The following is a 26,167-nucleotide window of genomic DNA, read 5'->3' as shown; positions in this document are numbered from 1 at the left end:
AAGGCTGAAGCCTGAAACATTGGTTATGTACCTACTATATAAAGTACAGATTGACCTGTTGAGTTTCTTCAGCATTGTGTTTTTACAATATTGTCAGTTGGCTGTCTCATCAAGTTTCAGCACAAATAATTAATTTCAACCCTGAAGTGCAATTTCCTATGCCCTCCCTACAAAGTTGGAGCCAGATATGCATGTTTGACTTTGAAATTGAAGTGATGCGCCATTAAGCCAGTGAAGGAGTGAACCCTATTTTACCGATATTCCACGTGTGCAATATTATGAACAATCATTAGATTATAAAGGAAACTAAGAAATATACCTGGTATTGAAAACCATTTCCAAGTGCTCCCCAAAAGGGTTCCATGAGCTAAAAAGTTTGGGAAACCCTGGATTAAAGGTTTATTACTATCTTCTCCAGGACAGGAAGGGAAGTGCCAGGCTTGCCAGTGATATCCAATATACTGTTCCAACAGGAATTTAAAAGTACAATTATGCCCCAACCAATGGTCTCCATATGAAAGGTCAAGGGATAGCTGATGTGTACTCTTGCTCAAAAATAATTTACAAGCACTTTAGCATCTTGGAACTCTCAGTTTTCCAAAACACCTGAATGGCAATTCAATAAAGAATAGGTCACAAGATCTATTGCGCTCTTTAAGGGAGTAAGCTTAGTGATTGCAATGACAAACTTGACCATTATCTCAGATACATTAGACCTGGAAACTAAAGGGCACCCCAGAAACACCATTTTGTTCTCAACTTATGAAAATATTTTTTGATCTGTCAACACAATTCATTTCAGCTCCAAGCCATCGCACCCTTTAGAAATTAACTATTCAAGTTAGTGTATTAGCAAAGCTGAGTTGACAAAACCCAAGATTAATAAGACTTAATAGAAACATTAACTGATCTTTGATGAGGTGGGACAATGAAAACAAAAGGACTAAAAATATAAAACTGCAGTTCACTATCAAACCTACTTCATGACTTAAGTAGCATGAACTTTTAAAAATAGAAAAAATGCCTCTAGTATTGTTATTTTTAAACCAGGTTTACATGGAATCGGGTCACAAACAATGTGAGCATTCAAAATAGAGGGAAATTGATAGAATCATTACAGAGGTGAAATAATAGTGAAAGGCATCATGGATGCACAGAAAAAAATACAATGCATTGCTAATTTACAGAATGAGGGCCAATATAATCCTTACAAAAACAATACAGTAAAAGTCCAGAAATCTGGAAGAGCAGAAATCCAGACTACCCGAGAATCCGGACTCAAAATTTTTTTAAATTTTTTAAAAAAAATTTAGCAGCTTTTTGTGTAGTGCTACAGATGCACAGTGGCCACAAGCTTAAAGTAAACTTATCATAAAGAAATTCATTTTTCTTTTACAATATTCATTTTAAAATACCATTTCAATCTTTTTTGGTTTGAAATCTTGCTGATATTTTTGTCAAGTGTTGACTTTTTTTCTTTAAAACTGTTCATTTTGATAAATGAAGCTTGCTGTATTGGCTAATGAACAAACTATTAAAATTTACCTGTTCATCTTTTCTTTATTCCTCCTTAAATTTGAAATTTTAAAATACTGCCTGAGAATCCAGAAAATCTGAAAATCCAGACCGATCAATCCCCGAGCAGTCCAGATTTTTAGACTTTTACTGGATTACAAATGTGTTACAGCCCTTGATCAACATAGGCAGATTTAGGATTTACTTCGTTTTCACTTGAGTCAACTAAAATGCAGCATTTAGTGTGTGCGCAAGGAAAATACTTTTAATGGATTTTAACAAGCCAACTTTAAATGCATGATTAAGTAACGTCCTCAACTCATTGCAAGTCTGGTCAAAGTTGAGATTCCAGATAGAATTTAAGTTTTAGCATGTGCTACTTGGACAGCACCACAAGAAGCTAAACCTCATGGTTAATCAATTAATTCAGGAAGAGGGAAGGAAAATTAAAGAAAAGAAATCCTCCTTTATGTCTGATTGAAGTCTCAAATTAATTAAAATTTAAATATGGCTTTGTGCCTTTCTGTGTCAAACCTCTGACCAATCATATTACAGAGTTCGCACAAATCATTGTGCTCTCTCATCATTCTTACAGCTTGTATTTTATTTACAAATAAATGCAGAGAGACTTACAGGCTAGGTTGGTATCCCCAGTACATTGCTCTCCACATTGTGTTGTGTGCTGGAAGTATCAGTCCACGCCACACGGCTGGTGCATTACTGCAAAAGGTGAGCTGTATTAGAGTAAAAGTGTGTCCTGTCCCTTCCCTTCCTCCCCATCAAACAATAACACCAAACAAAACCATAAAAGCTTCTGTAATTATAATATCACAAGTGTACATTTTAAGATACAGTTGCTGATTCATCTACATTTACTGCTTCCTTTCTCTCACCAAATCAGAACCAAGCAAACAGAGGTAACATGTAGCACCCATTGATAACTACAGTGGGATCATCTTAGCCTCAAATCTCTTGCCTGAGAAAATGATTCTCCATGGTTTTAGTTAGAATGAGGAAATACATAGCAGACCTACTTTGCAGACAAGTGGTCACTGGGAATATTGTTCAGTATTTGATGGGAGCTACTAAATGCCCATCAACACCTACAGTTCAATCCTCAGGGTCTGTGGGTATAGAGAATATTAACAACACCTTTAAATCCAATAGTAAAACATCAAACTGAATGTATAATCAATTTAGATATTTTGGTTTAAAAAAAACTGCTCAGTAAATCACTTGAGTCAAGTTGTCCTGCTTGGACTACGGACTGATATTGACCATGGTTGAGAAAGATTGGTTTAAAAATGGTTGGGCAAAGATACCATAAAATTTGTGAACCAAATGAGAAATACAGCATTTTTCAGGGGACAAGATCCTTAAAACTGATCAATTTCTTGTGATGCCTAGCTTCAGGTGCTGATGGAAGAACCATGGGGGCAGACAGTAGAAAGAAGAGGAAGGCCTTTTATCTCATTCATAATTCAATAAGAGGGAGGAGGAAAGAAAAAGAAAAAAAAAATCACAATCTTTCAAATCTCTTAGCAAGAAGCTCCACAGCAAATCTTATACACCTGTCCACTTGGTTACAAGGAATAATCATGTGGGTCAGAAAAACTCATCTTAAGTGAGTTTCATTGTATTTCTTGACTGAATTTACATTTGCAGATGCTATAATCAACTGCCTTTTGTTGAAAAATGGAAAAATATTATACGTGCACAGATTTGAATAAACTCAAATGCAAGGTGAAATTCCTTTTGAGAAATGAACCTTGCGAAGATCAGCCTAAATGCAAAGATTTTGGGGCATTTACATTTATTTGTTTCTTTTTAATTCACAAGACAATGACAAGCAAAAATATTACAGTTTCTGCACAGTTTGCTAATTGTCTCTTAATTCTAAAGATCTCCAAGCAGATATGCTTGGAAAAAGTTGAGTTTAAATCCCTTCTTACAAAGACCCCACTGGATTGGAGTTTAAACAAGAAAACAAGTGTACATGAGCCCAGAGCACAAGAAAAGATGATCATCACCACCACAGAAGGATAAATTAAATGGTTGCACAAAAACATCAAGATTTGCCATTAATCCATCAAACCTAGAGACCCAAAGCCATGGAAGAGTCTATGTGGATTACATGCTTTGATCATTAATCAAGTGTAATCATCCTTTGACTCAATCCATAAAGTAATTGTTTATTTGTTCTTTCCTCTACATTGTACTAGCTTCTGATATTTCTAAGTACAGGCGATAAACATCCTGCCCTGATTAATCCTAGTTCCAAGTGGTGAAAATATTGATGCACCAGTGGCCAAGAAGCTTGTTAGAATCCACTTCAACATCCCCAAGTGTCAGTGTTGTCATTCACAAGTAAAAGAATATAAGAAAGAGGAATCCCTCTAGCTTGAAAAATTAAAACTCAGTGTTTACCATAAAAACACAAAAATTTGCACTTCGGAATCATTTAAAAAAAACATCTTTCACCCCCCAAGAATATTAACCAGAAATCAATATTATAAAATGCTGGACCATAGCATTTCATCCATTATCTTAGATTTTATATTAAAAAATCTTTAATCTTTTAGTGCATGATGAAACTTATTTTTTGATATTCCATCACATGACATCAGAATCCTTCAATCATCACCAGCTAAAAAGTAAAAGGTAAAGAGTAGCTGCTAATTGTAATAAATCAGTTAGCTAAAGCAAAGGGCAACTGGATCCTGGCTGATACTTTCCTCACAGCATACAATGGTCTTGCTTTAGTGTTCTGTCTTGATTACTGCTTTCAAACATACTAACCTTTTCCAAAACGCTTGTGGTATTCATCAGACAAAACCTGACATTCTGAACAATGGCATCTGTGTGCCTCCAACGGCTTCTGTCATGTCGTAGCCAGGCCTGTGCAGCCTCAAAGAGCTCAATCTCTGGGAATCGGCTCAGTTGATCATTTTCCAAACATGTCAAAAGCTTTTCAACACTCAAGTAGGAGAGAAAATCAGATCGGGACATGAGTGGTACGAAATTCTCCAGTAGGAACTTGTCTAGCTGTTCTTGGATACCGTCTATATTAACACTGAAATCATCTAAAAGTCGCATGATTTCTGCACAGTTGTCCAAGCAGATTTTTGACAAAAGAAAAGAACAGCAGAATTTCACCACCTCAGTTAACTGGACATACATGGCTGCCTGCAGGATCTCATGCACCGTGCTCATATTCAGTTCAATGGAGCCATAATACATAAATTGAAGAACGTGACTAAAGCCTGTTGGAGTAAGTCCTTTAAGGTGAATCTTGTTCTGGTCCCGCTCTCTCATGTCAGCTGTGAACATTATTCGAAAGTAGTCACTCTGAGTAGCCAGTAGGGCCTTGTGAGCCTGAAACTGGTGATCCTCAATAACTAGGGTGACATCAAACAACAATCCCTCCTCGTACAATGTTTTAAACCCCGAGGAGACGCAGGAGTCATGAACAGAGGAGTTGTACACATCCACGTTTCCAGCCATCAATACTCTGAAACAGAAAAGGTTGAATCTTTGTGTATCAAAGTAAAATGAAAACATTGAAAAGAACCTTTTGAATTATTGCTTTACCCCCAACCACACATTTTTCTCTGACAATAACCATGGCATCTTTAAAACTTTTGAAGTAGTATAATAGTCGTTAGTTACATTTTTAGGAATTTTATATAATTAATTCTGCAGGAGACTAATTCATTCAATTAGAGAAATTAAAGCTGCTGATGCTGGAACCTTGAGCAAACAAAGAATTGCTGGAGGCACTCAGTAGGTTAGACGGCATTCATGAGTAGAAAATGGTCAGTCAAGGTTTTAGTTGAAAGACTAAAGTTATTTAGTTCAGTACTAACTCATCATTATGATTAATATATATTCTGATGACTCACCATCAACATATGCAACAATCACATCAGATTGGAAAATTTCACTCCTCATTTTTTATTTACTCGATTCAAATCAAATACATTACAACTATAATGAAGAATAAGTGAGTGGCCAATCAGCAAACAAGCTGAGTGGTGATAATAAACTGACATGTTATAATCAGTAATAAGGAAGCATGCCATGCATCTTTCAATGACATACTGAGATACAGTAATAAGATCGATACTAACATGGCAGCTACAATGCAAAAATATCCTAAATTATATGCGTGTTCATACAATTATCTACTCTCAGAACTTATCACGTGACTGATCAGGATCTGGTCTCTTTAAAACCCCACCACCATTTTCTTAAAGAAACTCAAGGGTGGTGAAATATTTAAAGGAGAGAATCAGACATTTAAAATATACAATATTTCACCTAATTTCTCCCTGTTTAACCACAGTTAGTTTGAAGGCATCTGAGTAGCTAACACTGAAAAAAAAGGAACATCATCAAGCATCAGCCCTCAGAGGTTGACAACCATTTGAATTTAATGCTGGCCAAAGAGATATCCCAAGGCTTGGCACATCACAAACTAGGTGCAGCATTAAATTCAACATCCAGCAGATCTCCTGTTGAAAAGGCCATGCTGCCCCAATTCTTTGATTTCTGGAGAATCCCTTTTGTTGTGAACTTTTTTGGGTGGATTTTTGACACATCTTCCCAATTATGCCTGCTGGCAGATGGGAAACAGGGGCATAAAGACAATAATATCCTGCCACCAAATTAAGAGAGGATTGTTATGCTCTTTCATCCCTTTTCTCTGGTAAAGGCCAACACCTGCCCTATTTACACAAAGATTAAGACATATCTTTCAACAATTTCATTTCAAATTAATACATTTTATTACATGCCACCCTCTGGCTCCTCTTATATAGTGTCCATGGATGAGACAGTGGACTATTGAAATTGCATTAAATTAAATTAAAATTGTTAAAAGTGATGATGAACTGAAGTTCTGGCAGAGACACATTTTACCTTTTTGATGTCATCTCAGTCAAATAGCAAACTCAACAGACAAAAAGAAAGGGACCTCATATCAGAATCATAGGCTCATCTTGAAGCCAAGTCATTCTAGCCAAATCCTAAATCTACCTTTAAGAAGCTCAACACAGGTTTATCAATTATTTTGCTAATCCTATTAGAAAGCACTAGCAGTCATGAATAAATTTAAGAAATAAGAGCAATTTTCACAACTTCACATGCAATTTACGATTTAATCAATTCCTTCTTTAATTGATGAAGACATTTGTGGATCTACCCTAGGATTATAATCCCTGTATCCAAATATTTGAATTAGGAAGTTGTTAAATCTTTAAAGAATATTTTACCTTTTGGTATTTCACTGATTTCCCAGTGAGAAACAACAGGAATAAAAATAGATTGAATTTTACCAACAGCCAACAAAAACCAAGTTTGATCCTAAACTATAGAAAACCGATAAACAATCCTTCATCTTAAAAGTTTGCAGCAGTGAGATGGGAATCAACATCAATAAGATCCCAGCAAAACCAACTGTGACACTGGCATGATACAAGTGGTGTATGGAAACTCAAGAAACAAATTAGTTGCATAAAGTCTTCACTGGTTTGTACCTTGTCACTACACTGAAAAAGTAATGAGCTAACAGAAGGGGATTAACCTCATGTGCATTAAAATGTAGATCAGACAGGTTAATTATTCTTTCTAGTTCAAACAGGTAGAAGTTTTTTCCCTCAGGAAACAGATCAGTATCTTACTTTCATGACCCTTTTTCAAGCATGATTCTAAAAAGTGTCCTATTCTATTGTCAATTCAAGGACTTAAATGCATGGGAGTGTTATGCATTACTTTAACATTTCTGTGGCCTGCAATAAGTACACGTTTCAAAAGAGAAGCCAAAGTACTTGCCATAGCAATGTAAAATTACAACTGGCCCAACTGCCAGATATAACCTTCAGGCATACTTCCCTGATCCAAAATTGCTGAAGTTATGCTTTACTAGAAAAATCATTTTGCTACAGCTGGGTTTTATGATTTTTTTTGCAATAGTGCTCTTACAAAATAGACCAGGCCAAAGTACACTCTGCATTGATTTCTTCCCTCGAATTTCATAACCCCGAAGTAACATACTCCTAGCACACACCTTTAAACTTGTCACAGTCAATCACAACCAGAAAGCACTCAGTCAATCCCACCAATGAAGAGTGGTAGGAGAATCTGCAATTACCACAATCATAATTTTACTATAAAGTATTGGAGAATTGGAAGCCTCTCCTTTGGCAATCCTCTGGGAAAAAAAACAACCAGTCTGGCCCTGTATCATCTTCTGATGATCAGAAATTAGATAAGAAGAACTGCATGAATGCAAGCTGTAATTCAGATGCCTGTATTCCTCATTTCTGGTGATCCTCTTCTTCCCCAAGAACTACTCCTGGGATGAGGAGTGGCAATAAAATTACAAGAATAACTATATTGCCTTGCATTCTGCCATGATTGAAACAGAGAGGTCTTTCAGGTACCTAATAAGGCCCAAACCCATGAACTTCTACTTTTGTTAATGAACTCCTGAATATCATTACAAATGAATATTGCAAAACAAACCTTTAAATTCAAAACTGCACCCCAATCTCCAAACTAGTCATGCCATGTTAGTTGTGTTAGAAAAGAAATTGTATTCAAAATGGATTAACTACAATTGAAATTTGTCAGTTTCTGAGCTCAATCTCCTTGAAATGATGTGGCCTTTCTTGGAAGTAAAACTTCACTGTTCCAACCTGAAAAAAGAAATAAAGCGTGGGTCGCCACACGTTAAATGATGTTTTTTTGCACTTCTTGGGACCCTATTAACTTGCCATTTCAACATCTAGAAAAAGGTGCAATGGTCAACAAATATTAAAAGTATCAATGGAGAACAAAGATTTAAAAAAAAAAACACCTCTGATCAAACAGTGAATCTGGTTTTTAAAGATGAACTTTATCTCTTTAGCATTCATCCTACTCACTAAATTTAGTTCTTAGCAGAGACCAAAACTACTGGATGTACAAATAAAAAGTTTTATGGTTCATTGTAATTCAACTCTACCAGCATATGTGCCAATTCTATTTTTTCCATAATATTTGTATGTATTGCCTATTTTCAAGTATTTAAACTTGGTGAAATGTAATGATTTAATTTGGATTAAATAGACATTTTAATAACCTATTCAGTCAGGGTGCAAAAATCTTGCCTTCAATTGCACTTCCTCTTCCCACATTGACATGTCTGTCTATAGCTCAATGTACTGCAAATAGGAGGAACAGCACCCTCTTGGTAGTCTTCAACAAGATGGCACCAATATAAACTTCTCCAGTAGTCCCCTTCCCATACCCCCCCCCCAATCTCTGGCCCCCACTCTCTCTTCCTGCCTGTCACCTGCACCTTCCTCCAGCCTCCACTCTTCCCTCTTTTCCCCTTATCAGAGAGCATCTTTCTCAGACCCCCTATACCCCTTCCTCCATTGCCTCTTGGGTCCTTTCTTTTATTTACTCCCATCTGTATTCATCTATTACCTGCCAGACTGTATTCCTCCCCCACCCCATCTTTTTATTCGGAGATCTGTTGAGTTCTAGCTATAACTAATGAAGGGTTTTAGGCCTGAGACATCAATTATGGGTTTCCATGGATGCTGCCTGACCTGTTGAGTTCCTCCAGCATTTCCTACTGATCTGGTTTCAATCACAACTTCACCACTAACACTAGGTTGCACAAACCTATCCATCCTGAACTACTTTTAATTATGCTTTGTCAATTCAGTATCATTTTGCTTTACTAAAATAAGCCGTCAAAAATAAAAACAGAAGTTGGTTTCACCATTCAATTCGATCATCGATCCTTTGATTGATGCACACCCTGATTCTTCTCCTGTCCAAAAATCTCTCATCTTGAAAAATACTAGATGTCTTGCAATCCTGTATGAATTTGCTCATCAAATCATAAATGCCTTTCTCTTCATCCTGAGTGTGTACTGGCTCATTCATTAAAAAAAAACTGTACATGGTCCTCCACGTGTAGTAATTTATATACAGTTCTCCTGCAATGAAAACCTAATTCAATTCCAGAATGCCTTGCACACTTTTTCCCATCCTATTTCAAATACATTTGCAACCAATATTTGAACTCTATTGCACTCCAGCACCTGAACCACTGTCTTACTGCAGCTCCCCAAATTGGTATATTTCTTTGTTAATTAATATTTGGCCATAATTAGTTATATTTTCTATATGATATTAATATTATTTCTTAAACAGTTTTTTTTTATTACACTTTGCATTCATTTGCAGAGTTTCCCAACTTGGAATTGAGTAACTTTTGCCATCCAAATGATTAATGAATATAAGGATGAATACTATCCAAACACACTCATTGGAGACATGTTGTCTGTGAGAGGCCAAGAACAATGAATTCATTCTCAGAGATATTGCTCCAGCCTTGAACATTTTGTATTGGAGGGGAAAAAAAATCACATAGAGTGCTTATAAGTTGATGATTTGCCTACAAATAGTTTGATGGTACATGAATAAACTAGCAAATGAGAAAAATAGATGCAGCTAGATTACATTGCAAGATCTGATCTCTATCAGGCTGCCTCATATCTTTTGCTATCACTGACTTATCTTAAAGTGAAGGATTGTTAAGTGGTATTACATAACATCTACATCTGATACACAAAAATAACATGTATACTAAATCATTTGCACACTTAATGAGCAAATATTATTTATGATTTATTTCATTTTCTATTGCCATACATTTAACCAGGGGGACCTGAGCAGCAACTCATCTTCAATCCCAAAGGACAACCAGATAGGGAGGAGCTAAATGCAATAGCATGTACATCAGAGCTCAGTGTCCCAGCTGTCCCAGAAGCAAGGAGTAAATAAATGATCAATACTTGCCTGGGCTAGTAGTAATGTAAAGCTACACGATTCTCATTCAAAATAAATACCAGCTCACCTTCCTGGAAGTGCACTGTCCGTTGAACAAGTGTGCAGTGACATCGACAGAATTCGTGATGGGGTCCTCAGTCCTGACCGTCCCGTGCTCCTGCCTAACAGAGGCTCCACGTTAGCAAGCGGCTCCTGAACAGCAAGGGGGAAAAATTAAAATGTTTGAAAATATTTTCTTATTACTATTCAAGTAACTAACCTCTAATACTTACTGCAACAGAGAAAAATAATCCCTAGCATTTCCAACTTTCCTTTTTACTTGCTACTGGTTTCATACTTGCCCATAAGGAATTTTTATTCCCTTGACTTGAGAGGACAGGCTGTTCAACTGGAAGGAATAATATTTCCATGAGCAATCCTAAATCTGTAAGATCAATTCTTAAAAAGTCTTGATCAGGTGGTCATGTGAAGATATTACCTTAAGAAAAAAATCCAAAACTAGAGCTCATTGTTAAAGAGACTGCCTTTTTAAAAGTGATGAATTTTTTTTCAATATTTAAGACAAAGGTTAGTTAACTTTGACAAAGAGAGCTGAAAGGTTATGAATAAGCAAAAACATTGAGGATCCGACTCCAGTTTCAAATGGTTAAATTCAAAGAATGGTCGTACATATTTCATGCTTTATTTTAAGAAACTATTTAGTCACCTGACTTAAGTTATGCCAATTGTTTCAATCCATATTCTTATTTACAAATGTTTGGAAAAAGTTGTATTTAATACAGTGATTTAATACAAGCTCTGGCTTACTGGTTCTATTTAGAAGAACAATGTTTAAACTTCCCTCACACAAAATGCATACAGGCTAAAAGACTACAATAATGTATACACATTACTAGAAGGCCTTTGGGATAATGCTATCTTTGTATCTTTACAAGACTTGGCTGAGCCATTCTCATAATTGAGAATTTCAAATAAATAATTTGAAAAATGTTAAATTTTAATGCGTCTGTGATCACAAAGCAAATATGGCTCACGTTATGCCACACAAGATGCCACGAATGGAAATATTGTAGACCAATCTTCCAGAACTCGTCTTAAACATTTTTTCATATTTATGAATTGCTTAACAATTTCACAAACACTTACCCTTCATATTTCAGTAACCCGAGAAAAACACGCACCAATGGTTTTAATGACTCCAGACACGTTCAGAAATAATATCCTATTTGTTTCCAGAAAAGACTGCAATCGTCGATCTCAACTCTTTCATTTCAATAGATGCAACACAACTCACAAGCACTGGAATCAGGAAAAAAGGGGCTTTTCTAAAAACAAACTTGCCTGCAAGTTTAACCCCCTTCATAGACCTCCTTCCAGTTCAGATGAAGAGATAGGGTGCGTTCGAATTGAAAACTGAAAATCATTAATCTCGTTTCCGTAACGGTTTTATTGAAAAGGACACCCACTGGGTGCCACCAGCTCTCCTCCACCCCTCTCTCCAACACCGCTCCCTACATACAACTCCGCCCTCCTTTTAACCGCAGTTCGCGAAGGGGACTGTCTGGCTGCCCTCGATCCTCCACTCTGCCAGTGAAGTCAAGGCCATCATCCCCCCTCCCAACCCCACCCCATCCCTCCAAACTGAGTGTCAACTGCAACCCACCACCGCCATCTTCTCTTCCACCGACCTGCAGCATCTGACGTCACTTCCGGCCAACGGACCAAAACAAGAGGGAGCACTTCCGTGCGAGCGTTCGCCCCTGGGTCGGGGGTGCAGGAGACGAGGTTGTAGCAATCGCGCTGGTGCCGGGAGCACTGCACCAATGTCTTGCCCCGCTTTCAAACTCATCACAGAACTTTTGAGGTGTGGGAGTTTATTGTCAAATACGTAATACAATGTCCATGTCCACTGACATTCTTACTGCCGCAGCTGCACGACGTCAACTTGATTTTACCATCGGATTGTACAAATACAACGCGACAAAACGACCTTCTTCGGTCCTCGGGGCCACATACTACAAACCAAGCAGAGAGACCAACGATCAATAAATATTCGTGTTAAATAAATAGTTGAGTCGTGGAGAGCAGTTCATCATTCTTACTGGGAAAAAGCAGTCCCTCATCTTGGTGGTGCTGGCTCTGATACTCCTGCATCTTTCCCAACGGGAGCATCTGGAAGTTCTGTCGAAGGGATCCTCACTGGTTTTGCAAGCCCCCTTTAAACAATAATCACAGTAAATCCCATCTATTGTGAGGCAGACCCCACAGGGCTCTTCGCTGGTGCTTTTATGGTGCTGATGATTGACCACCCATCTAATACTTTCTACAGCAACCAAACCACATTGTGATGCAGTTGGCTCTCAATAGAGCTCCTGTGAAAAGTTAACAGAATGGTGCCAGGTCAGCCTTCTCAGGAAGTTCAGTCAATGTTGCACCTTCCTGATAAGTGAGGAGATGTTTTGTGTCCAAGATAGGTCACTTCTTAAGTGGACTTCAGGTAACTTGAAGCACTCTACTCTCTCCACTACCAAGCTATTCTAATGTGTCATGCCTGATCCTCCTGAAGTCCTCAATCATCACCTTCTTCTTAATCACGTTGAGACTTGGGTTGTTATTCTCGCACTATTTTACGAGATTTTCAACCTCTTCTCTGTAGTGCAACTCATCGTTGAGGCCAACTACTGTTGTGTCATCTGCAAACTTGATGACTTTGTTGGAGCTGTATCTAGTGTTGCAGTTGTAGGTCAGTCGCGTGAACTAGAGCAGGCTGAACATTCTGCCCTGAGATGCGCCAGTGCACAGGGTGATGGTGCACGACATTCTGCTGCCGACCAGAGAGACTGTGGTCTTTCCATTATTTAGTCAAGAATTCAGTTGCAGAGAAGGGTTTTGAGTCCTAGCGACAACAGCTTCTCCACCTGCATCTGGGGTATGATTGTATTAAAAGCGGAGCTGAAGTCAATGAACAGCAAAATGGTTTATGAGGAATTGTTCTTCAGGTAGGTTACGATAAAATATCTCATATTCATTTTCAATGTAGAGCCTCCTTAATTCAGGTGTTTCAGAGGAACTTAAGCGAACATAACTTTTTCTGGTGGCCCGACACATTGTTTTACTCTCTCCACAGATGCTGCCTCATCTACTGGATGTTTCCAGCATTTTCCAAATTTATTTTAAAACTTGATATGTTGGGCACATGGTAAATAACAGAGAATTTTTGGAGGACATCTTAGTGGAAAAGAGGTTTAGGGACAAAACCCAAGAACTTTGGAGTTTAAATCATAGCTGCCAATGGTGAAGTGATTCAGTTCAGAAAAGTTATGTATGTATGCACAAGAAACAATGAGAAGTTGTGATTGTTGTGTTTTAGAATGAAGTAAGTTTATAGTTGTGTGATTTTGCTGCTTGATATTGGTGTTCAAGACACAAAACCTGGAGATATAATAAACTGCAGGGAGGGTAGTAATAGACAAGAAGCAGGGTCCTATGCTTATAAATAGAGGCATGGATTACCATAAGATATAGGAGCTGAAATAGGCTAATCAGCCCATTGAGTTTGCCCTGGCATTCAATCATGAGCTGATCCATTCTCCCTCTCAGGCCCACTCTCTGGCCTTCTCCTTTTGTCCATTGTCATTCTGTTCTGAAACCCCTTCATTCAAAGATTTTCTGTCTCCTGGTTCAGAATGGCTAACCCCTTTATTGTTTCATTGGCCAACTGTTCCATTTCTAAACATATGTTGTCTACTGCATGTTCATTATTTACAGTACCCCATTTGGGGGAGAAATCCTGCTGAAAACATAGTCCCTGAAGAAATTTGAACTCCATGTGAGTGGAGGAGGCCTGCATGGGAAACATTGGGTGGCAGGGCTATAGTCATGACAGGTAAACAACTCTCTCAGATAGCAGTACTGATCCCATCATCTAGGCAGCAATGGATATGCCCTGGTCTCACAGATCAAATTTAGTAACTTTAGTCCAACTTTTACCTGACCAATACTTTCAACTGGTCACATTGGCACATTGATTGGACCATTGTATTAAGAGCACAAGGGACATGCCACACCATTTTTTTTTAAAAAAGAATCTGGTTGTGTACGTAAATAGATTGGAGATGAGGACTCATGGGTTTCTACATACACCTCTCTTGGCACAGTGATAGTGTTGGAGCTATTGACCAAGGCCTAAGCTTGGAGACAAAAGGAGGAGAACAGTGCTGTGAAATTAAAAGTGATGTTTCACCAGAATTAAAACAACTCAATTCCAGATACTTTATGGAGTCAAGACAATTCTGGTGAGCAAACTTGCATTCCTGGAACCCTATAGGTCTGTAGTCCTAGCAATTGTAGTTAACAAGGGGATTCCCTTTCCACTGGCAAGGATTTAAGATATACCAGATTCTTCACCAAATGGGGAACTACCATAAACCCTTCACATGCTCAAAACTTCCTATTCCCTTTTATACTGTATATCCTGGGGTGCAGTTAGGCACCTAATCAATCCTACCCCTGATAGGATGAGTGCTACTACTTTCTTCACATTAGTCCTCTATCAAGTATATATTTTGTTAATCATTTATTAAATATAGTTATTAAATACATAGAACATGAGCTACGGGTCAGGTTTTTCATTCTCTTTGTGCCATTCCTCTCTCTCAGGGAAGATACCATTTTCTCAACATTCATATCTTACTATTCGTGGTGCAGCTTGCGACTTGTGGCATATTTCTAATCAAGTTTCTTCTTTAACAGGTCATTAACAGCACTAGGTAGGGGCCTTTTCACTTGGAAGAAAAGAATATTCATTGATTGCACACATATTTTGTCTCCCAGTTTAAATGAGTGCATGTTACCTTCGGTCAAAGGTTTTTGGGCTCCTGGACCCTACCATACAATTTACCATACAATGCATGTGAATATTTCCTTGTCCTCTCATCACACCCGGCAGAGAACAGGAGAGTCTGGACCAACTAATTACCATAGGGTTAAGACTCCCAGAAGTGACAGCTTAACAGCTAAGTTGTACCACTGGATCAGGGTCTCTTCTGCCAAGAGAGTGGGATTGCCCCTGTGTAACGGCTGCTCCATCTACAGCTCCATTACGCAGGTTCTGTTGTGCAATCAGCACTTTAACTGAATCAAAGAATGACAAGCACATATTGAAAATGTATTAAGTAATCCAAAAATCTTCTTCCATTATTTCTCTGGAAGATGTAACTGAAGTTCCTCATCCAAGGCCCTTTGAATTTTGTCATTAGAATATGGTTGCAATCTTAATAACTTATTACAAATGTTATGTGGTGGCTCTGTGGGACTGGCTGGATCCAGACCTGCTGAAAATATACAATGCTATGATCCTGGCAGGAAACATGTTAGACTCCACGAGGAAAGGCATCATCACCCTCATCTTCAAAAAGAAGGAGGGAGAAGGAGGATATCAAGAATTGAAGACCCATATCATTGTTAAAAATTGACAATAAATTCCTGCCCAAGACCATTGTCAATCGAGTCAAGTCTGCCCAGGGGAAGGCAATCCACCCTATCCAAACCTGCATGATTCTAGGCAGGAAAATATCTGATAGCCTCACGCTGCTTAGAGATACCATTGCCTACATGCAGGACAGGGGAGTGGACTCCTGCCTGGTCAGCTTACACCAGAAATCGCAGACATACATGATGGCCATTCTCTCTAAAATGGGCTTTAGGGAGTGAATCTGGAATTGGATTAAACTGCTCTTCATGGACATCCATAGCCCAGTTCAAATCAATGGGTGGGAAACAGACAGCTTCCCTATCTAGTATGGACTTGGGCAGAGTTGCTCGCTCTCTTCAGTTTTTTTTGTGTGCTGCAGAGAGCCCTTTGCTGAATCCATCAGGAAGGGCGAGGGCATGAGAGGAGTGATGTTGCCAGGCAATGGAGGCACTCAGGTCAAGGCATCCCTGTACGTGGATGATGTCACTGTCTTTTTCAGATACACAATCGGTCCACAGATTGATTAGCATCTATGGCCAACTTCAGTCTGCATCAGGTGTATGGGTAAACAAAGAAGAGTGAAGCAATGAACATAGAACACGACTGCACAGCATAGTACAGGACCTTTGATCTCCGATGTTGTGCTGACCCATATATTCCCTTTTTTAAAAAAAGCACTAAACCCTCCCTACCGTGTAACCCTCTATTTTTATTCCATCCATATGCCTAGGAGTCTCTTAAATGACCCTAATATTTCAGCTTCCACCATCATCCCTGGCAAGGCATCCCAGGGATCGTCAACTCTCTGCTTAAAAAAACCCTGATGTCTCCCCTAAACTTCCTTTCTTTCACTTTGTACTAATGTCCTCTGGTGTTTGCTATTCCTTCCCTAGGAGACAGGTGCTGTCTGTCCACCCTATCTAAGCTTCTCGTAATCTTGTAGGCCTCTATTGAGTGTCCTCTCATCCTATGCTCCAAAGAAAACACCTCTGTTAACTTTGCCTCATAAGACTTATTTTCCAATCCAGGTAACATCCCGGTAAATCTCCTCTGCACCCTTTCCATAGTTTCCACATCCTTCTTGTAATGAGGTGACTGGAACTGAACACAATACTCCCAAGTGTGGTCTTACCAGAGATTTGTAGAGTTGCAACATGACCTCTCTACTCTTGAACTCAATCCCCCTATAATGAAGCCTCGCTTCCTATAGGTCTTCTTAACTATCCTATCGACAACTCTTCAGTAACTGGCCTGACTGGTCCACCTGAAGGTGCTGGAAATCTGGTCTGGAGGAGCCGCGGTGTGCCACAAGAATCAGTCGGCATGGAGAGTAAAGGTCCACCAGAAATTTGGTCTGTGAGTGCAGCACTCCTTCTCAATTACAGAGAAGAACCTGGTCATCAGGTGCAAGGTGCTGTTGGTACTACAGTATGTGGGGTGTCTGGGGATTTGTGGGTGTGGCTGCCAATCCCTTTTCAGGAAGTGCTCAGCTCTCACCTGTGGCTCCAAGTAGCTGTAGCACAGACAGTGACTACATCCTGGTAAACCGTCTTGGCAGAAGGTCTAAACTAGGTGAGGTAAGGGATCTGTCTATCTTAACGTGTGAAGTCTGGGCCTGGCGGATTGAGTGGAAGAGACCAACTGATGGTCTAACATCAAGAAGGCAGGCCCAGCAGGCATTGTGGAATGCTAAGAGCATAAGATACTTAGATGTCCTGGCCATCCAGCAGAAGAGATCTCCAGCCATAACAGTTGTGCCACTGGATCAGGGTCTCTTCTGCAAAGAGAGTGGGATTGCCCACAAATTGGGGGTGTTCCCTTCCTCCCAGCATGGGGCTCAGAAGCCCAGCAGCCTGCAATAAACTAATCTGCTCACTGAGCTCAACCCATCTGGTTGTGTGTGTTCTTCCAGGAACAGTGTAGCTGCCACTACAATTGGTGACCCCAACTGGTTCAAACATCTTTGAACCCATCATGAGCGAGCCTGGGATCAGCACTATAGCCGTGAAACTGCTTGAATTATGGATTCAGGTACCGGAGACCTGGTTCAGCCACGCGGAGGCACAGTTTCACCTCCACCAGATTTCGTCTGACATGACCAAATTCTACCATGTGGTCGCTGCCCTGGACCAGGCCACCGACAGATGCGTGCTGCACCTCGTTCAGCACCCACCCACCAAAGACAAATATGAGACCATCAAGCAAGTGCTTACTGGATCCCTCGGACTATCCAGACACAAGCATGCTGCTCAGATGCTGTACCTCGATGCCCTGGGGGACAGGTCCCTGATGGAGCTGATGGACAAGATGCTAGCGCTCATGGGTGATCACACCAACTGCCCACTCTTTAAGCACATTTTCCTCAACCATATGCCCGGGGACATCTGGCTGCTGCTGGTCCAGGAGAGCTTCACCCGAGGATGGTCGCCCAGAAGGCCCAAGAGCTATGGCTCGCATGATTACAGGATGGCTCAGCGGTCCAGCAGTTCACGAGGCACAGGCATGACCATGCCAAGCCTGCCCTTAGTGCTGCGGTAGAGCATCTTGCCCCTGCAGGGCCCCCCAAGAGCATAACCAAGGCCTCAGCATCCGCTCCAAGCCTCTGCTTCTACCACCAGTGTTGGGGAGCCAAGGCTCCGAAGTGTCGTCAGCGCTACTCATTCCAGGGAAATGACCAGGCCGGCCGCTGTTAGTGGCTGTGGCGGCTGGCCACCCTCAGTCAGCGGCCGGCGGTTCCTCGTTGACACAGATCCGCATCATCCCGGCCACAGCCGTTGAGTCCAGGAACTGACCTCGTGGACCTCCCCTCTGTGCGGCCAATGCAACTGTAATCCGGACGTATGGACACAAGACAGTCCACTTCCAAAAAGAGAAGGCTTGATCAATTATAGACCATTGAAAAAAAAATTAAGAGAAATGGTGCTGGATAAAATAAAAAATTTCAAGTCAAAGAACTTGTGAAATTGAAACGAAATCCGTAATGTATGTTTAAATATTGGGTTGAAGGTATGTCCACTAATCTTAGAAAGTGTAAAAGGAAGAGCTTCTCCCTATAAAGGGGCTACTGAATACCTCTGCACAGAATTCAATTCCAAATTTACCCAATAAGGGTGTGCAAATTTTTATCATGGTAGTTGATCTGGAAAATAATATAACAAATGTTAACTGCACAATAATAGAATCTAAGATTAAGTAAAGCCATACCAGCATCTTTCTTTAATTTCTGCAGATGACATTTATACAGTCTGGTATTTTTATTCCAACTATAAGATATTTTAGAGTCAATATTGTTCAAATGGATTTTGGAATAAAAACTGGGACTCCTTGAAATAAAAACAAAAATTTAGGAAAGCATCATTTTGATAGCATTTATATGACCTATTAAATGTTATACAAAGATAAAGCCAATTGGAAATTTTAAACATATTTTACCAGATTATTAGCAACTAATATGGTAGAATTCCACATGTCTGAGGTGAATTCATGTATACCTTCATGACCATCCTTTCCCAAATATTTGTTACTTTTAACTTTAAAGCTAGAAGAGCAGAATTACAAAAAATTGCATTTACAGTCAACTTTTTGATTAGAGATTGGAACCAATGCTTTATGGGCATCCTGTTGTTCAATTTCAAATGGACATTGAAAATCTGCCACTATAAAGTGCAAATCCATGATGAGACAAGACTCTTCAAAAGTTATCATAACAAAATTAAAAACAAAAACACTGGTTCTTGAGATGGAGCAGTCCCTGTTTGCTCCAATTAATGTTTGGTAACTTTAGAATGTATCTTTATACCTTTGTTGCATCACTCATCCTAATCATAACAATTTTATTGTCATATACATTGTACAATGTATATGCATTCAAATTCTTTCTTCCAGCTGAACAGGTTATTTATGAAAAAAATCTAGAAGATTATACATAATAAAGAGACAATACAAAAGACATAGATAATAAATATGTTAGTCTCATGCTGTCGTGCAAGCAGCCCTTTTGTGGTGTCAGAATATGACAAGGGGATGTTCAAGCTTTCTGGTAGCAGTTGGAAATTGTTCTTGAATCTTGAGGTGCTGGTCTTCAGGTTTCTCTACCTTCTTGAGACAGCACTGCACATAGATGTCTTCAATAGATGGGAGGTCCTTTGGCTTAACATTGTTTTTTTTTCCAAAATGTCTTTGTGCAAGTCATTGGAATATATGTCTAAATTAAAGAAACTCTTTGAATTCAAAAAATTATGTTCTTTGGAATGCCTTGAAGGCATGTTTATGAGGCCAGATAATAAGTTATACAGCAAGAATGAAGAAAGATTATATGAAAGAGGGTGACCAATTGGAAAAGGAAATACAAGGTTTCGAAATGGATTTACAAAGAAGGACTTCTGATTAGAAGAGGAAGAATCTAAGAACAAAAAACTTCATTATAATGAGATTCAGACATAGAATAGAAAAATTAATTGAGAGAATTAAATGAAGGTTCATGAATTATGAGAAAGGGCTGATAAAGTTCTAGCCTGGCAGTTAAAAAAGGAACAAACTTCTAGAATAATTAATGCTATTAAAAATAACTCTAAGAAGATTACTTATAAACCTCAAGAAATTAATGATTTATTTAAAGATGTTTATTTGAATATTTATAGATCTCAGTCCACTTGTGACGAGACTAAAATGGAGAATTTTTTATCAAATAAATTTACCTAGTTTGAATTATCAGGATCAAAGAGATTTAGATGATCCCTTTGTGGCAAGAGAAGTTAGTGAGGTATTAAGTTTGTTGCAGAGTTGAAGGTCACTGGGAGAGGATGGTTTTCTGCCTAAATTTTTAAAGAAATTTAAGGAACTTTTAATATCCCCCTTTATGGAGGTGTTGAAGCAAACAGCAGAATCCCATTCTGTACTGGAATCTTTTACAAATGTAATTATTAGTTATACCAAAAAAATGGAGATTTGGTAAAGCTTGAATCTTATAGCTCTATATCATTATTGAATGCAGATTATAAAATTATTGCTAAAATATTAGCAAATAGATTAACAAATTACTTACCAAATTTAATTCATATAGCTCCAACAGGGTTTGTTAAAAAGCGACAACCTGCTGATAATGTTGCTAGATTCATTTTGCTCATCAAAGGGCTGACTTAACTGTGGCAGTAGCATTAGATGCAGAGAAAGCTTTTGATAGGTTAGAATGGAATTTTTTGGTATAAAGTATGAGAAAAGGTTGGCTCTGGTCCAATATTTATAAATTGGGTTAAAACTTTATATTAAAAATCCATCTGCAAAGGTGGTGATCAATGGACAAATTTCTACTTTTAAATTAACTAGATCAAGTCGACAGGGATGTCCTTTATCACCATCTTTGTTTATTTTGGCAATAGAGTCTTTCGCACAACTAATAAGACAAGATTTTAAGATTAAGGATTATAAAGGTTAATCAAGAAGAATTCAAAATAAATTTGTTTGCTGATGATGTTCTTGTTTATTTGATAGACACTATGAATTTGCTCTGTCAATTCCATGTAAGATTGGAAGAATATGGTGAAGTATCTGGGTATAAGATTAATTTGGCTAAAAGTGAAATCTTGCAATTAGTTAAGGGGGACTATATTCAATGCAAAAAGGCCACTCAATTTAAGTGGCCAGATGCTGGAATTAAATATTTAGGTATTAGGGTCGATAATTATTTAAATAATTTATATAAATAGAACTATTTAGCACTACTTAGTAAAATTAAAGAGGATTTGAAAAGGTGGAATAATCTACCTATAATTTTAGTGTTAATTGTATCAAGTTGAATATTTTTCCCAGAGTTCAATTTTTTTTCAGTCGATTCCCATCTCAATTCCTCAAAAGATTTTTAAAGACTTGAATATAAGTGTTGAAAGTTTTTATGGAAAGAGAAAATGACAAGAGTTTCTTTGGAAAATTTGACTTGGAAGCTTGAATTGGGAGGCTTACAACTTACCCATTTTAAGAATTATTAAAAGGCAGCTCAAATGAGATTTATTAATATACTGTTTGGTGTAAATAAAATTACTGCTTGGACTAATCTAGAACTTAGTAAAATAGGAGAAATTAATATACAGGATTTTATTTACAATTCAAAATTATTAGTGGGAAGTAGAGACATAACTGTTTTGAAACATTTGATTGAATTATGGAATAAAATTGATGATGAAATAGGTATGTAAGCTTTAATTTCATGAAAAATACCTATATGTCAAAATGGACATTCCATTTTCTATGGATGATCAATTTCTGAGGAGTTGGATGTGGTGGGTGTTGAGGGAATAGAAGATTGTTTTGAAGCTGGAAGATATATTTCCTTTGAACAAATAAAGAATAAATTTAATGTGTCAAATAATAGTTTTTTTCTGTTATTATTAAGTTGAGGCTTTTTTTGACTGATAATATAGGTTCTAGTTTGACGTTACCTATTCAGAGTGAATTGGAATTATTGATTTGTAACGGTAACGTGAATAAATTTATCCCTGTAATGTATCATTTACTTCAAAAGAAAGCTCCTAAAATAGGAGTACACAAATCAAGATTAAGATAGGAAGCTGATTTGAACAGACAGATAGATGAGAAAGATTGGATGCAATTATGTAGAGATGACAAAAATTATTAATGTTAGATGTAGGTTGGTTCAATACAAATTTTTTGCATTAGTTATACTTAACTCCTCAAACATTTTTAAAAAAGTAAACCTCAAACTGTCAGATTTATATTTTCGATGTGGTCAAGAAGTTGGATCATTTCTGCATTCTACTTGGAGTGTCCTAAAGTTAAACATTTTTTGTTGGAAGTTGGAAATTTTTTGGAACGATTAATGGGGTTTAAGTTTCCCCATGATCTGATGGTTTTTTTTGTTGGGTAATATTAGGACTATAAGACCTAAATTGAAATAAATTAAATATCAAATTGAATTTGTTAAAATTGTTTTAGTAGGTTCTAGGAAGTATATAGCTATTACTTGAAAATAAGACATAGATTTGGGGATGGAGAGATGGCATCCTGAACTTCATAGCTGTATCCCACTTGAGAAGATTACTTATAATTTATGAAATAAATATCAGATATTTTGGAAAATATGGTACTGTAGCGGCAGCTACACTGCTACTGAAAGAACACACAACCAGATGGGTTGAGCTCAAGTGAGCAGAACTGACTTATTGCAGGCTCCTGGGCTGGATTTATACTCCCAGCCCGGACCTGGCTGAGAACCGCGCTGGGGGGCACTGACGTCACCCGGGCATCACGTGGCCCCCCAGCACAGGCTTCTGAGACCCATGCTGAGAAGGGGAAACCCCCGACAGCACCATTTTGGCCAGCTGCCCCGACACATGGATTACAAACTGGGCCGGTTCACCTGCCTAGTGGTGTGCCACCACACGGGGGGACCCCCCCCCCCCCCCAGAACCGGCGCCAATGTCCTTTTTAGCTGGGCGGCCTCGCTTCTTGTGCTGGACCACAATCACTGGTTCATTGGGGTTGAGGTGCGCTGGCTTCAGCCTGTCCACAGTAAACAGTTCCCGCCTGCCACTGATGTTCAGCGTGAATGTAGACCCTGAATGCTGGACAACCTTGTTCAGCCTCTCATAAGGTCTCTGCAGAGGTGCCATGGGTGGGCCACACTGAATAAAAATGTACTCTGCAGAAAGCAGCTCGCTGGGGATGTGAGATGGCCGTGTGCTGTGACTGGGTGGTGGTGGGGGTGTGAATGAGTCCAAGTGGGACCGGAGGTGGGGAAACAGCTTGTGTGGCGACCGATGGGGGTTGTGAGGTGTGTTGATGAACTCACCAGGAAGTGCCAACGATGCGCCGTAGACCAGCTCAGCTGATGACGCCTGCAGATCCTTGGGCGTGGAGTGGATGGCCAGGAGCACCCAAGGCATTTTGTCCACCTAGTTGGGACCAGAGAGGCGGGCCATAAGTGCCGACTTAAGGTGGCAGCGCGCTCGACCAGCCCTTTGGCCTGTGGGTTGTAGGCCGTTGTGCAGTGTAGCTCGATTCCCAACCTGTTGGCGAGCTGTGCCCAGAGGGCAGAGGTGAACTGGGCACCCTGATCGCTGGTGAAGTGATTCAGAATGCCAAACCAGGAGGCCTAACCGTGCATCAGCGCTTGGGAGCAGGAGTCCATGGAGTCATCAGGATCGCCTCGGGCCAACAAATGGTGTGGTCCACCACCGTGAACAGGTAATGGTTGCCCCGGGAAATGGGTAAGGGCCCGACTATGTCCACGTGAATGTGGCTGAACTGTTCCCGGACATGTTCAAACTCTTGCACAGGCGCCCTGGTGTGCCTGTGTACCTTTGACATTTGGCAATGGGTGCATGTTCTGGCCCAGCCCGTGATCAGCTTCCGCAGCCCGTGCCAGACAAACTGCTCTGCTACCATCCGGACCGTGGACCTGATGAATGGGTGCGAAAGGTCGTGGATGTGATGGAAGACTTACCTGTGCCACTGCTGGGGAACCACTGGCCGCGGGGTGCCCATGGAGACATCGCACAGGATGGTGCTCAGAGATGGGAGGTCTCGGAACTGTAGGCCCGTGATGGCAGTCCTGAAACCTTGAGTCTCCTCGTCGGACTTCTGGTCCTGGGCGAGCTGGGCGAAGTCGAGGCCGGGTGTCAGCAAGTAGATAGGTGGTCGCGAGAGTGCATTGGCGACAACGTTGTCCTTCCCCGCCTTGTGCCGAATGTTGGTGGTAAACTCCGACACAAAGGAGAAGTGACGCTGCTGGCAGGCCGACCAGGGGTCCTTCGCCATCGCGAGTGACTGGGTGAGGGGTTTGTGGTCAGTGAAAATGGTAAAAGTCCTCCCCTCCAAGAAATAGCAGAAATGCCGCACCGCCAGGTACATGCCAAGTAACTCATGGTCAAAAGCGCTATACTTGTGCTCTGGTGGGCAGAGAAGCCGGCTGAAGAATGCCAGTGGCTTCCATTGTCCATTCACCTGCTGCTCCAGGATGGCACCAACGGCTGTGGCAGAGGCATCGATGGAGAGCACCATATGCAGGTCAGTGTGCGGGTGGGTGAGCATGGTAGCATTCGCGAAGGCATCCTTGGTGGCCTCAAATGCACTGCAGGCTTCTGGGGTCCAGGTGAGCATTTTGTGCTTGGCTGCGATGAGGTCAAATAACGGCTGCATGATGCGCCGGGATGAATCAGTTGTAAAAGTTGACCATACCCGCAAACTCCTGCAGCCCCTTGAGATTGTCCGGACGTGGGAACTCCTTGATAGTGATGACCTTTGTACCGGTAGGCATGGCTCCCTCGGCCGTGATGGTATGGCCCAGGAACTGCATGGACTCTTTCCCGAACTGGCATTTGGCTGGGTTGATGGTGAGGCTGAAGTTGGCCTGCCGGGAGAAGAGTTGCGTCCGATCCCTGCTAGCAACGAAGATGTCGTCTAAGTAAATGAAGATGAAATTCAGGTCCCTGCCCATTGAGTCCATGAGACACTGGAAGGTCTGAGCGGCGTTCTTGATGTGAAGCAGTGGGCCCTGTGTGGGGATGTGGTGGAACACCCTGTGGCGTGGCGAGGCAGCAGAGAACTGTGCCTTGAGGAGGGTCAGGAACTCATGCAGGACTCGCTGGAACTCGTCTCTGGGCAAGCTGATCATGGCCATCTGCGGCTGCTATGTGTGGGAGGTGTCAAGCGAACAGCCTGGAAAGTTCGGACATCCTCCAGGTGCCTACCCCAAATGTCCATCAGAAGCCTGTGGGCAAGGAGGAAGTCGGCACCCAGGATGGCGGTCGGAAGGGATGAGACGGTGAATCTCCATGAGCACTTTTGTCGGCCGATCTGGAAGTGGACTGTCTTGTCTCCATACGTCTGGATCTCTGTTGTGTTGGCTGCACGGAGGGGAGGTCCTCAAGGTCGGTTCCTGGACTCGATGGCCGTGGCTGGGATGATGCTGATCTGGGCCCCAGTGTTGAAGAGGGACTGCCGGCTGCTGACTGAGTCTCACAGGTAGAGGAGACTGTGTCCTTGGCCAGCTGCCGCAGCCATTAACAGCAGTTGGCCTGCTCGTTTCCCTGGAATGAGCAGGGCTGACTACATTTCTGAGCCTTGACTCCCCAGCATTGGTGGTAGAAGCAGAGGTCTGGAGCGAATGCCGTACCCCTGGTTATGCTCTTGGTGGCCGCTGCAGGAGCTGGATGCTCTACCGCAGTGTTAGGGGTGGGCTTGGCGTGGTCATGCCCGTGCCTCATGATCTGCTGGACTGCCGAGCCCTCCGGGAATCGCTCAAGCCATAGCTCTTGGGCCTTCTGAGCGAGCTTCCTTGGGTCAATAAAGCTTTCTTGGGCCATTAATGGCTGG

The 26,167-nt window shown here is 40.5% G+C and overlaps 2 protein-coding genes across 5 annotated transcripts in view; one reads left to right on the top strand and one right to left on the bottom strand.

Annotated features, from left to right (window-relative positions):
- The window catches only part of klhl15 (kelch-like family member 15), a 34,822-nt gene that overhangs the window by 5,581 nt on the left and 3,074 nt on the right, over positions 1 to 26,167 (bottom strand). Inside the window, exons 1-3 of one of the 4 annotated variants that reach the window (XR_011341846.1) lie at positions 12,029 to 12,084; positions 10,433 to 10,557; positions 4,315 to 5,026 (exon numbers count right to left, since the gene is read on the bottom strand). Coding sequence is in view for 3 of the 4 variants with exons in the window: in XM_069890040.1 (XP_069746141.1) it covers positions 4,315 to 5,026; positions 10,433 to 10,557; positions 12,029 to 12,037 (846 nt within the window). In the remaining variant the exon portion in view is untranslated. Of the gene's footprint in view, positions 1 to 4,314; positions 5,027 to 10,432; positions 10,558 to 12,028; positions 12,174 to 26,167 lie in introns of those variants that run through there. The other 3 variants (XM_069890040.1, XM_069890038.1, XM_069890039.1) reach the window with 3 other exon arrangements.
- Positions 12,076 to 26,167, top strand: part of LOC138738894 (coiled-coil domain-containing protein 8 homolog) — a 71,356-nt gene continuing 57,264 nt past the window's right edge. The window contains exon 1 of the mRNA XM_069890048.1: positions 12,076 to 13,364. The gene's annotated coding sequence lies outside the window, so the exon portion shown is untranslated. The remainder of the gene's footprint in view (positions 13,365 to 26,167) is intronic.

Source organism: Narcine bancroftii, chromosome 7 (assembly GCF_036971445.1).
Source record: "Narcine bancroftii isolate sNarBan1 chromosome 7, sNarBan1.hap1, whole genome shotgun sequence".
Classification (NCBI taxonomy): Eukaryota; Metazoa; Chordata; class Chondrichthyes; order Torpediniformes; family Narcinidae; genus Narcine; species Narcine bancroftii.
Note: the sequence above shows the minus strand (reverse complement) of the source record. Positions and strands in the feature narration are given on the sequence as shown.